Genomic DNA, 12864 nt, shown 5'->3' with positions numbered 1-12864 from the left:
CCACAGTCAGCTCCCGGTCTTGTTTTTGCTGACTGTATAGAGCTTCTCCATCTTTGGCTGCAAAGAATATAATCAGTCTGATTGATGAAGACCAATCAATGTTAACCATCTGGTGATGTCCATGTGTAGAGTCTTCTCTTGTGTTGTTGGAAGAGGGTGTTTGCTATGACCAGTGTGTTCTCTTGGCAAAAGTCTATTAACCTTTGCTCTGCTTCATTGCGTATTCCAAGGCCAAATTTGCCTGTTACTCCAGCATTACAGTCCCCTATAATGAAAAGGACATCTTTTTTGGGTGTTAGTTCTAAAAGGTCTTGTAGGCCAGATCTTTAGGAAAGTTAGAAGAGTAATTGAGGTTTATCCTGATTATTTCTGCTAAACATAAAAAACTTGCACATGGTAAATAGGCAGACTACTAATTCATGACTAAAGCCAAATCAGTTCACAAAAGTAACTTGGATTTCACTTTTGAAAATGACAGACTTCTAGGACCTAATAGCATCAATTTAGCTATCCTAATCAGTTTCAACAATAAAGTGTCAATTAAGACATTATAAAAGAAGGTAAGAGTACTGTAAACTAAAACTGAGTCAATCGTTTACAAGAACGTGGAAGGAATTCTACTCTTTGACACTGAATTTAAAAATAATTACTAACTTATACATTTTTTTTTTTTTTGCCATCTGAACAGTACATGACCGCCTGGGAAATAGATAAGAAATGTCCACCTTCTCTTCTTGAGGATCTGACATAGCTAGGCATGGGAAAGGGCACACTGACTAAATAGCTGTGGTTGTATGGCAAGAGAAGCAAGGGTCCAGTGTTTCTTTCAAGGTGGTGTAAGTAGTTAATACCACCCTAGAAGAAAAAGAACAGCCATGAAAAAGAACAGTTGTGAAATGCAGTGAGTCATCAACTATGGTCAAGAAAGCAGCAAGCCCTTTGACAGGACATCAGTGAAGTCATAGAAAACAATAAAGGCAATCCTATTAAAATCAAGAACAAAATGGCATGTGTATTATATCAATTTTACAACAGAGTTTTAGAAATTCTAGCTAAAATACTAAGAATGAAAGTTGAAACTACTGAAAAGATACAGATAAATTAAGTACTATTTGAAGATAATAGATTGCAGACCTAGAAAACAAAGGGAATTTACTGAGACATTTACAAAAGGTGGTAGTTGCTCTCAGAGTCAGCAAAACTAGTTATAAAATATGATGGCAAAAATTATCTCCTTTACAATAAAATCAGCAAAAAAAACAAATAATAAATATCCCAAGAATAACCTTAATAAAGATGTAAGAGTAATTGTATTATACTACTCTATGTAAGTAGTATATTTGTAAAATTAACAGTTCCCAAGTGACTTTGGCTAATATGTGTGCTCAGTCACTCAGTTGTGTCTGACTCTTTGTGACTCTTGACTGCAACCTACCAGGCTCCTCTGTCCATGGGATTCTCCAGGCAAGAATACTGGAGTGGGATGCCATTTACTCCTCCAGGGGTCTTCCTAACTCAGTGATCGAACCTGCGTCTCCTGCATTGGCAGGCGATTCTCTATGACTGAGCCACCTGGGAAAGCCCATTTTGGGTAATAGAATTCTAATAAAACATTTTGGAGGGGGGATTCTGACACAGTATTTCTAAGATTTACTTAAAGAAATTAGCAAGTGAGAACAGTATGTTTGGAAGGGTATATTTCTGATGGTGAATCACTGTAGATGGTGACTGCAGCCATGAAATTAAAAGACGCTTGTTCCTTGGAAAAAAAGCTTTGACAAACCTAGACAGCATATTAAAAAGCAGAGACATTACTTTGCCAACAAAGGTCTGTCTAGTCAAAGCTATTGTTTTTCCAGAAGTCATGTATGGATGTGAGTGTTGGACTATAAAGAAAGCTGAGTGCTGAAGAATTAATGCTTTTAAATGGTGGCGCTGGAGAAGACTCTTGAGAGTCCCTTGGACTGCAGGAAGATCAAACCAGTTAATCCTAAAGGAAATCAGTCCTGAATATTGATTGGAAGGACTGACGCTGAAGCTGAAACTCCAGTACTTTGGCCACATGATACAAAGAGCTGATTCATTGGAAAAGACCCTTATGCTGGGAAAAGTTGAAGGCAGGAGGAGAATGGGACAACAGAGGATGAGATGGTTAGATGGCACCACCGACTCGATGGACATGAGTTTGGGTGAACTCCAGGAGTTGGTGATGGACAGGGAGGCCTGGCGTGCTGTGGTTCATGGGGTCTCAAAGAGTCAGACAACAGTTAGAACTAGACATGGAACAACAGACTGGTTCCAAATAAGAAAAGGAGTACGTCAAGGCTGTATATTGTCACCCTGCTTATTTAACTTACATGCAGAGTACATCATGAGAAATGCTGGGCTGGAGGAAGTACAAGCTAGAATCAAGATTGCCGGGAGAAATATCAATAACCTCAGATATGCAGATGACACCACCCTTATGGCAAAAAGTGAAAAAGAACTAAAGAGCCTCTTGATGAAAGTGAAAGAGCAGAGTGAAAAAGTTGGCTTAAAGCTTAACATTCAGAAAAGTAAGATCATAGCATCTGGTCCCATCACTTCATGGCAAATAGATGGGGAAACAGTGGAAACAGTGTCAGACTTTATTTTTTGGGGCTCCAAAATCACTGCAGATGGTGACTGCAGCCATGAAATTAAAAGACGCTTACTCCTTGGAAGGAAAGTTATGACCAACCTAGACAGCATATTCCATGGGGTCGCAAAGAGTTGGACACGACTGAGCGACTTCATTTTCACTTTTCACTTTCATGCATTGGACAACGAAATGGCAACCCACTCCAGTGTTCTTGCCTGGATTGTCCCAGGGACAGGGGAGCCTGGTGGGCTGCCGTCTATGGGGTCGCACAGAGTCGGACACTACTGAAGCGACTTAGCAGCAGTAGCAGCAGCAGCAGACAGCATATTAAAAACCAGAGACATTACTTTGTCAGCAAAGGCTATGGTTTTTCCAGTGGTCATGTATGGATGTGAGAGTTGGACTATAAAGAGAGCTGAGTGCCAGCAAATTGATGCTTTTGAATTGGGGAGTTCGAGAAGATTCTTGAGAGTCCCTTGGACTCTCAACCAGTCCATCCTAAAGGAGATCAGTCCTGGGTGTTCATTGGAAGGATTGATGTTGAAGCTGAAACTCCAGTACTTTGGCTACCTCATACAAAGAGCTGACTCATTTGAAAAGACCCTGATGTTGGGAAAGATTGAAGGCAGGAGGAGAATGGGACGACACGGGATGAGATGGTTAGATGGCCTCACCAACTCGATGGACATTAGTTTGGGTGAACTCCAGGAATTGATGGACAGGGAGGCCTGGTGTGCTGCGGTTCATGGGGTCTCAAAAAGTCAGACACGACTGAGCAACTGAACTGAACTAATGATGGTCAGCCACATATAAGGTACATATTCTTTGAAGTTTAAAGTACCTCTCCTAAGGACTGGGCTAATGGTTGATTCCTTATTTTTAGTTCTACTGGAATAAAATGATAACAGGAGTATTTTCCTGTACAATATAAAAGGTTATGTAACATGGAATTTAGTAAATATTGAGAAGAATCCAACAGTTAATAATATAAAATTCTAGCCAGCATGTGGTTTTGTGTAAGTATAAGATTATCATATGGAAAGAGAAGGAACTATAAAGAAACAGACTGTGTTAGAGATCTAGTCAAATGCCCTCCTTTTACAAATTAGAGACTGAGACTCAGTCTTGTAACTAACTTGTCCAAGCCACTTCTCAGTGTAGAACCAGGACTGATGCCTGAGCCTGACTCTCGTGCTGGGCTCTTATTTACCGTATCTGTGTTCTCTCATTTTAAAACTTAATCATATTATTTATTCACTACATTTTTCCTTTAAATTTGGAAAATTAACAAGGAATGAAATGTCTTCTGCCCAGCAACTCTCTAGTTTTTCTCAAAAATGAGCATAATGAGAACAGGATGCAGTTCATAACATTAGAGCACTTGCTTAGCTTCATTAAGGTTAAGAACTTTACACAGGAAAAGGTTTACTTTACATATAATTTAATTTGGCAAACAAACCTTGCATAAAAGTTACAAACTTTAAAACCTCTTTAGTCCATATCATAGTAACTTTTGTTGTGAAATGGTTTTCTATAATCTTGACATTTTCTTCAGATACACAGTTTTCCAGTTTTAGCTGCCTTATAAGAGCTTCCAAAGACTTCAGTCTCCCTATAGTTTGTTGTTCTTGTAACTGAAGGAGTGTTAGCTCTGCGTGTGTGTGTGTGTGTGTGTGTGTGTGTGTAAATGGAAGAATTGTATAAAACAGATCTTAATGAACTGGATTATGATGGTAGTCACCCAAAGCCAGACATTGTGGAGTGTGACAAATGGGCCTTAAGAAGCACTGCTGTTAATAAAGCTAGTGAATGTGATGAAAGTCTAGCAGAACTATTCAAATCCCCAAAGGAGGATGCCATCAAGGTTTTGTATTCATTATGTCAGCAAATCTGGAAGACCCAGCAGTGGCCACAGTACTGGAAAAGGTCAGTCCTCATCCCAGTTCCTAAGAAGGGTAGTACCAGAGAATGTGCTGACCATTGGACAGTTGTACTCATCTCCCATGCCAGTAAGGTCATACGTAAAATCTTGCATGCTTGGCTTCAGCATTATGTGAACCAAGAACTTCCAGATGTCCAAGCTGGGTTTAGAAAAGGAAGAGATAAAATTGCCAACATTTGCTGAATTATAGAGAAAGCAAGGGGATTTCAGAAAAACATCTATGTGTTTCATCAGCTACACTAAAGCCTTTGACTGTGTGGATCATGACAAACTGTGGAAAGCTCTTAGAGAGATGGGAATACCAGACTATCTTACCTGTCTCCTGAGAAGCCTGTATGCAGGTCAAGAGGCAATAGTTAGAACCCTGTATGGAACAACTGATTAGTTCAGGATTGAGAAAGGAGTACTTCAGGGCTGTCTGCTGTCACCTTGTTTGTTTAATCTATACACTGAGCACATCATGAGAAATGCTGGGCTGGACGAGTTATAAGCTGGAATCAAGATAAGTGGGAGAAACATCAACAACCTCAGATATGCAGATGGTACCACTCTAATGGCAGAAAGCAAAGAGGAGCTAAAGAGTCTCTTGATAATGAGGGTGAAGAAGAGTGAAAGAGCCAGCTTTCACTGGCTAAGGCTAAACATAAGACTAAATGTTAAGAAACTAAGATCATGGCATCTGGTCCCATTATTGCACAGCACATAGAAGGGGAAAAGGTGGAAGTAGTGACAGATTTCCTCTTTTGGGGCTCCAAAATCACTGCAGACGGTGGCTGCAGCCATGAAGTCAGAAGATGATTGCTTGGCAGGAAAGCTATGACAAACCTAGACAGTATGTTGAAAAGGAGAGACATTACTCGGCTGACAAAGGTCTGTATAGTCAAGGCTATGGTCTTCCCAGTGGTCACATACAGTTGTGAGAGCTGGACCGTAAAAAATGCAGAATGCCAAAAAGTTGATGCCTTCGAACTGTGGTGCTGGAGAAGGCTCCTGAAAATCCCTTGGAGAGCAAGGAGATCAAACCAGCCAATCTTAAGGGAGATCATCCCTGAATATTCACTGGAAGGACTGATGCTGAAGCTGAAGCACCAGTATTTTGGTCATCTGATGCGCACAGATGACTCACTGGAAAAGTCCCTGATGCTGGCACGGATCAAGGGCAGAAGGAGAAGAGGGCATCAGAAGATGAGATGGCTGGACAATATCACTGATAGAATGAACATGAACCTGGGCAAACTCTGGGAGATGGTGAGGGACAGCGAGGCCTGGCGTGCTACAGTCCATGGGGTCGCAAAGCATCTGCCACGACTGGCTGGCTGAACAACCATGGTTTCCCTGGTGGCTCAGATGGTAGGAATCAGCCTGCAATGCAGGAGACCTGGGTTCAATCCCTCTATATATTCTTTTTCATATTCTGCTCCATATAAGGTATGAATATAGTTCCCTGGGCTCTGTAGTAGGACCTTGTTCATCTATTTTATATATATATAGTTTGTATTATAATGGGATCTGCTGATCCCAAACTCCTAATTTATCCCTTTCCCGCCCCATTTCCCCTGTGGTAACTGCAAGTTTGTTTTCTATGTCTGTGACTCTGTTTCTGTTTTGTAAATAAGTTCATCTGTGTCATTATAGATCCCACGTGTAAGTAATACTATATAGTATTTGTGTTTCCCTTTTTCACTTACCTCACTTATGGTAATGTCTGGATATATTCATGTTTCTGAAGATGGCATTATATTATTTCCTTTTTATGGCTGAGTAGTATTTCATTGGAGAAGGAAATGGCAACCCACTCCAGTGTTCTTGCCTGGAGAATCCCAGGGACGGGGGAGCCTGGTGGGCTTCCGTCTATGGGGTCGCATAGAGTCGGACACGACTGAAGCGACTTAGCAGCAGCAACAGCAGTATTTCATTATGTATGTGTGTATATACATGTAAATATATATATACATATACACACACCACATCTTTTTTACCCATTTATCTGTTGGTGATATTTAAGCTGCTTCTGTGTCTTGACTATTGTAAATAGTGCTGCTATGAACATTGTTGAGTGTGTATTTTTTTTTGAATTATAATTTTGTCTGAATGTATGCCCAGGAGTGGAATTGCTGGATCACATAGCAACTCTATTTTTATTTTTTTTGTGTGTGGAACCTCCCATACTGTTTTCCATAGTGGCTGCAGCAATTTATATTCCCACCAGCAGTGAGGAGGGTTCCCTTTACCCCACACTGCCTCCGGCATTTATTATTTGTAGACATTTTAATGATGGCCATCCTGTCCAGGGTGAGATAGTACTTCACTGGTCAGATAATATTTAAGTTCTGACATAGATTTCTCTAATAAAAAGTGATGTTGAGCATCTTTTGATGCACCTCTTGGTCATCTGTATGTCTTCTTTGGAGAAATGTCTATTTAGATTTTCTACTCATTTTCTGATTGAGTTGTTTAGCTTTTTTGTTACTGAGTTGTATGAGCTGTTTGTGTATTTTGGAAATTAAACTCTTGTTGGTCATATTATTTACAAATATTTTCTCCCAGTCTGTAGGTTACCTTTTCTTTTCTTTTTTACGATTTCCTTTGCTGTGCAAAAGCTTAAAGTTTGATTAGGTCCCATTTGTTTATTTTTTGCTTTTATTTCTACTGCCTTGGGAGACCTAAGATAACATTGGTACAATAAATGTCGGAGAATGTTTTGCCTATGTTCTTTTCTAGGAGTTTTATTGTGTCCTGTTTTATGTTTAAGTATTTAAGCCATTTCTAGTTTATTTTTGTATATGGTGTGAAGGAAGTATTCGAGTTTCGTTGATTTACAGGTAGCTGTCCATTTTCCCACCATCAGTTGTTGAAGAAACTTTTCTCCATTGCATATTCTTACGTCCTTTGTTGAAAATTAATTGGCCATAGGTGTGTGGGTTTATTTTCGGACTCTTTTCTGTTACACTGATCCATATGTCTGTTTTTGTCCCGATGCCACACTGTTTTTGACTGTAACTTTGAGGTCTCATCTGAATCTGGAAGGTTTATGCCTCCAGCTTTGTTCTTTTTCCTCAGGATTGCTTTGGCAATTCTGGGTCTTTTATGGTCCTATATAAATTTTAGGGTTTTTCTAGTTTTGTGTAAAATGATGGGTAATTTGACAGGGCTTACATTAACTATAAGGCCATTTTAACACTATAAATTATAATTCAAGAGCATGGTATACCTTTTCACTTTAACACACACACACACACACACACACACACACACACAGAAGTCGCTCGGTCATGTCCGACTCTTTGAGACCCCATGGATTGTAGCCCACGAGGCTCCTCAGTCCATGGGATTTTCCAGGCATGAATACTGGAGTGGGTTGCCGTTTCCTTCTCCAGGTCACTTCTTTAAGTCATCTTTAATTTCCTTTATCAGTATTTTTCTAATTCTCAGCATATAAATTACCTCCTTGATCAGGTTTATTTCTAAATATTTTTATTTTTTTGATGTGATTTTAAAAGCACCTTTTTAAAACTTTCCCTTTCTGATATTTCATTGTTAATTGTAGAGAAATGCAACAGATTTCTTTATGTTAATTTTGTATCCTGCTACCTTGATGAATTTGTTAGTTCTAATGTTTTTGGGTGGAGTCTTTTAAGGTTCTCTGTAGTATCCTGTCTTCTGCATATAATGATAATTTTACCCCTTTTCCTTCCAATTTGGATATCTCGTATTTCTTTTCGTTGTTGTTGTCTGATCGCTGTGGCTAGGACTTCCAATGCTATGTTGAATAGAAGTGGTGACAGAATTTCCTGGCAGTCCCGTGGTTAAGTCTCAGTGCTTTCACTGCCATGGACTTGGGTTTAAGCCCTGGTTGGGGAACTAAGATCCCACAAGCCATGAGGTGCAGCCAAAAAAAAAAAAAAAAAAACAAACTAAGTGGTGGAAGTGGGTTGCATTGTCTTGTTCTAGAATTTAGTGGGAAGGCTTTCAACTTTTTATTGTTGAATATTATGTTGGCTATAGATTTGTCATAAATAGGTTTTATTATGTCGAGTTATGTTCCCGCTACTGTGGTAAGAGTTGTTTTTTTTTTAATCATAAATGGATGTTGAATTTTATCAGGTGTTTTTTCTGCATCCATTGAGATAGATGATCATGTGTTTTTGTCCTTTGGTTGATATGGTGTATCACATTGATTGATTTGCATATGTTGAACCATCGTTGTGACCCTGGGATAAATCCAACTTGATTGTGGTGTATGATCTTTTTTATGTGTTGTTTGATTTGGTTTGTTAGTATTTTGTTGATAGATTTTGGATCTGTGTTTATCAAGGATGTGCTCTGTGCTTAGTCACTCAGTTGTGTCTGACTGTTTTTCCATGCGATTCTCTAAGCAAGAATACTGGAGTGGGCGGCCATTCCCTTCTGCAGGGGATCTCCTCAACCCAAGGGTTGAACCTGGGTCTCCGTATTGTAGGCAGACTCTTTACCATCAGAACCATTTTGTTGAGAATTTTTGGATCTATATTTATCAAAGTTATTGGCCTGTAACTTTCTCTTTTGTTAGTGTCTTTGTCTGATTTTGATATAAGGGTGATGGTGGCTTCATAGAATGACTTTGAAAGTATTCCCTCCTCTTCAGTCTTGTGGTTGAGTTTGAGAAGGATCAGTGTAAGTTCTTTTTATGTTTGGTAGAATTCCCCAGTGAAACCATCCAGTCCTGGATTGTTTTGTGGGGAGTTTTTATTTTGTTTTTTACAGATTCTGTTTGACTTCTGGGAAAGATTGACAGCAAAAGGAGAAGAGGGTGGCAGAAGATGAGATGGTTACATAGTGTCACTGACTCAGTGAACACAAATTTGAGCAAACTCTGGGAGATAGTGATAACAGAGGAGCCTGGGGAGCTGCAGTCCATGGGATTGCAAAGAGTAGGACACAATTTAACAACTGACAGCAACAACAACAAATGTCACTTCTAGTGATTGATCTCTTCAAATTATATTTCTTCATGATTCCATTTTGGTGGACTGTATGTTTTTGGAAGTTGTCTACTTCTTTCAGGTTGTCCAATCTGTTGGCATATAATTGTGCATAGTGTTCTCTTATGGGTTTCTGTATTTCTGCAGTATCTGTTATTTCTCCTCTTTCATTTCTTGTTTTTTTTTTTTTTTAATTTGGATCCTCTTTCTTAGTGAGCCTGACCAGAGGTTTGTTGATTTTGTTTACCCTTTCAAAAAAACAGCTCTTGGTTTTATTGATTTTTTCCCCTATAGTTTTAAAATATCTATTTAATATATTTCCTCTTTGATATTTATTGTTTTCTTCCTTCTGCTGACATTAGGTTTTGTTTGCTCTTCTTTTTCTAATACTTTGAGTTGGTAGATGAGGTTGTTCATTTGAGATCTTTGTTTTTTTTGAGGAAGATCTGTATTGCTGCATCCTATAGACTTTGTATGGTTGTGTTTTCACAGTTAAACTTAGTTGATATTTTGAGGATATTATATTCAAAAAATCCAGAATATATATTCTTTCCAAGTGCACATGCAGCATTCTCTAGGATAGACCCACATACTTGGATACAAAGCAAGCCTCAACAAATTTAAGAGGATGGAAACTTTTTCAAGCATCTTTTCTGTACACAATGGCATGAAACTGGAAGTAAACCACACAAAGAAACAAGAAAAAGCAATTAGATGGAGACTAGACAACATGATACTAAAAGACTAATGGGTTGATGATGAAATCAAAGAGGAAATAAAAAAATAGTTTGAGATAAATGACAGTGAAAACACAATCATAAATTAGTAGATATATTTTCAAAATTATTGTTGGATGAGATATATGTAAAGTATTTGGTTTGACACAAGAAGAACTCAATAGAATAATGTTTTATTTTTCTCACTTTTTGATAAAAATTAGTGCTAAACCAGCAGTGGGAATAACACTCATACATGTCTACCTAGTTAGGAAGCATAAGAATAGAGTAATATAAAGCTTTTCTAGAAAGGAAATTGAAAATAGGAACTAAGAACCTTAGAAAGAATTCTAAACAAAATTGTAGACAAAAGATCATGGAATCTAAAAGTGAAGCACAGCATAAAGATAGCCATATAGCTTATGTTCATAAAGAATTTAATTATTTGAAAGTGGCTTAATTAATAGGTATGAAAAAATTGGCACATAAACTCCAAAGTGTAATAGGGAAATGTTTTAAACAGAAAATTTCCACAAAATTTGGAAATTTGTACTCTGAGTACAAAATTAAAACTAACTTAACTTTACCATTGAGATCTCTACTGTGCTGTGTTATGCTATAATTGCTCATCTTAATCTATTTGGTAAAATCTTAATTCTCAAACTTTGAAAATATGCAGATAGCATAAGAATGTCAAAGGAAAGTTGTTACTCCATAAGGTTAACTTAGTATTAAAAGTAAAAGGAAGAATGGAGGAAACTAGGAAGAACAAATGTTGACTATTTGAAAGCTCTAGATTAATTTCTGGAATAAATTTATTATTTATTAAACTTAGAATTTGAAGAATATGTGAATGAGAGAAGTATGTTTAGATCACTTTTAGAATATAGGCCCTTTCTTGGCCTGAAAGAAGTAATACATTCCTCTTTTTAGTTTTATTTCTTAAGGAAAATGCTACAGTTTGTAGCATGAATATATAAAGATCTGCAAATTCTTTTGTAGACAAGTTAAATCTTCCTAATGGAAAGATCTTGGATTTGTTTGTCAAGAGTTGGGTCTCTTCCAGAAACCAGTAATCTTATATAAGTCACTTAATTTTTTTCATCTTTAAAGTTTACATAGTGGATAAAAGTTAGTTCTAAAGTCATTTCTACCTCTTCTGTTCTATGATTTTGAAATTTATTTAACTACATGTGCTGCTACTGCTTACCCAAAATATAAATTCAACACTAGGTTACCCAAATTTTGCCTGTTTCAAAAGCGTAAATCACAAAAATTTTATAACAAAAGCTTATTATAGGTGCTACTTAATAAATTAATTTCTTGAGTAATACTTGGTGAGGTTTAAGTGTAAGATTTTATATTCATAGTCTAAGCTATGTTTAAGAGAAAATATTACTATGTTAGTATATTTAATAATAAATAAATATTGGTTTTGATGGTCAGAATCCATTATGGAATACAGAGGTTTATGTTATGCTAAGAAATGATATTTACCAAAATTATTCCTTGTCATTTCTTTTTCCCCTCCATTATAGATATTCGTATACCACTAATGTGGAAAGACTCTGATCACTTCAGCAATAAAGAACGTATGTATGATTTTGATTGTAATTGATGTATTTTCTTTAGTATGTAGTAAATTTGAGATAATTGGGAGAAAAAGCTGCATCCACACTGAAATAAATGTCATTTGACGGAATAAGCACAATCTTATTGATAGGAACCTGTGCAAGGATGCCAACAGGTAATAGAGAAGGAAATTGTGAAACAAAAGGAGATGTTTGAGTGAAGTAGTAAAGGCCACATTGTTTGACCAGAAATATTGGAGATTTTTTTTGCCTTGTTCTCTTCCTTCAGATTATTTAATGGGATATAAGAGAAAAAGATTTTTATCTTGATCTAATTTTTCTTCCCCTTCAGCGTTATATAGCTTTATATAGTCTTAACAAATCCATGCATGGCTTGGGTCGTGGAAATTAACCTCAAATGATTTGTAGCTGTTAGAGGCAATGCAGAAAAGTTATGACAATCCTTTATCTTTCTTGTCTATTATGATAGCTTTGTTCCTCATACTTTAAGCCTGAATCATATTGAGCATAATTAGTTTTATATGAAAAATACAAAATCAAGTTAGTATATTTGTTATTCATTTAAGAAATATATTAGTTTATAAAGGAATACATGTGGGAATTAAGTGTATCTTTCTGATTACTATAGAGAATTAAGTTTATCTGAAGAGCTCCATTTTCTCAGTAATGAGGATTTAGTCTTTTAATCACCTAATACTTAAAAAATATGTATATTAAATTAGAAAGTCCAGCAGCTATGGTTTTTGTGTTCACATCTCTACTTTTTATTGTTTTTGTAGTTTCCCCCCTCTCTATTTGGTGGAAAATGTTTTGTTGTTAATGTGTCTGCTCCTAACCTCTTAAAATAGAAAACTTATTTTTATTAAGTATATTTGGAAGCCAAAATGACAGGGGTAATAGTATATATGTAGTGCTAAATTTGCTATTAATTAAAGCTTAAGGAGTTTCCTAGGAATACAATTTATGAGTTTGGTGGTTACTTTAGACTGCTGAGAGGCCTATATTTTTAACTTTATTTTTTGATACTCCGTAG

At 37.0% G+C, this 12864-nt stretch overlaps 1 protein-coding gene across 4 annotated transcripts in view; it reads left to right on the top strand.

Moving 5' to 3' along the window:
* RTKN2 (rhotekin 2) overlaps positions 1-12864 on the top strand; it is a 114339-nt gene that overhangs the window by 35042 nt on the left and 66433 nt on the right. For all 4 annotated transcript variants that reach the window (XM_059882568.1, XM_024986727.2, XM_059882569.1 and 1 more), the window contains one exon: positions 11778-11831. In XM_059882568.1, coding sequence (XP_059738551.1) covers positions 11778-11831 — 54 coding nt within the window. The remainder of the gene's footprint in view (positions 1-11777; positions 11832-12864) is intronic.

Source organism: Bos taurus, chromosome 28 (genome assembly GCF_002263795.3).
Source record: "Bos taurus isolate L1 Dominette 01449 registration number 42190680 breed Hereford chromosome 28, ARS-UCD2.0, whole genome shotgun sequence".
In the NCBI taxonomy this organism is placed as follows: domain Eukaryota; kingdom Metazoa; phylum Chordata; class Mammalia; order Artiodactyla; family Bovidae; genus Bos; species Bos taurus.
This window is presented reverse-complemented; position numbering and strand designations above follow the sequence as displayed.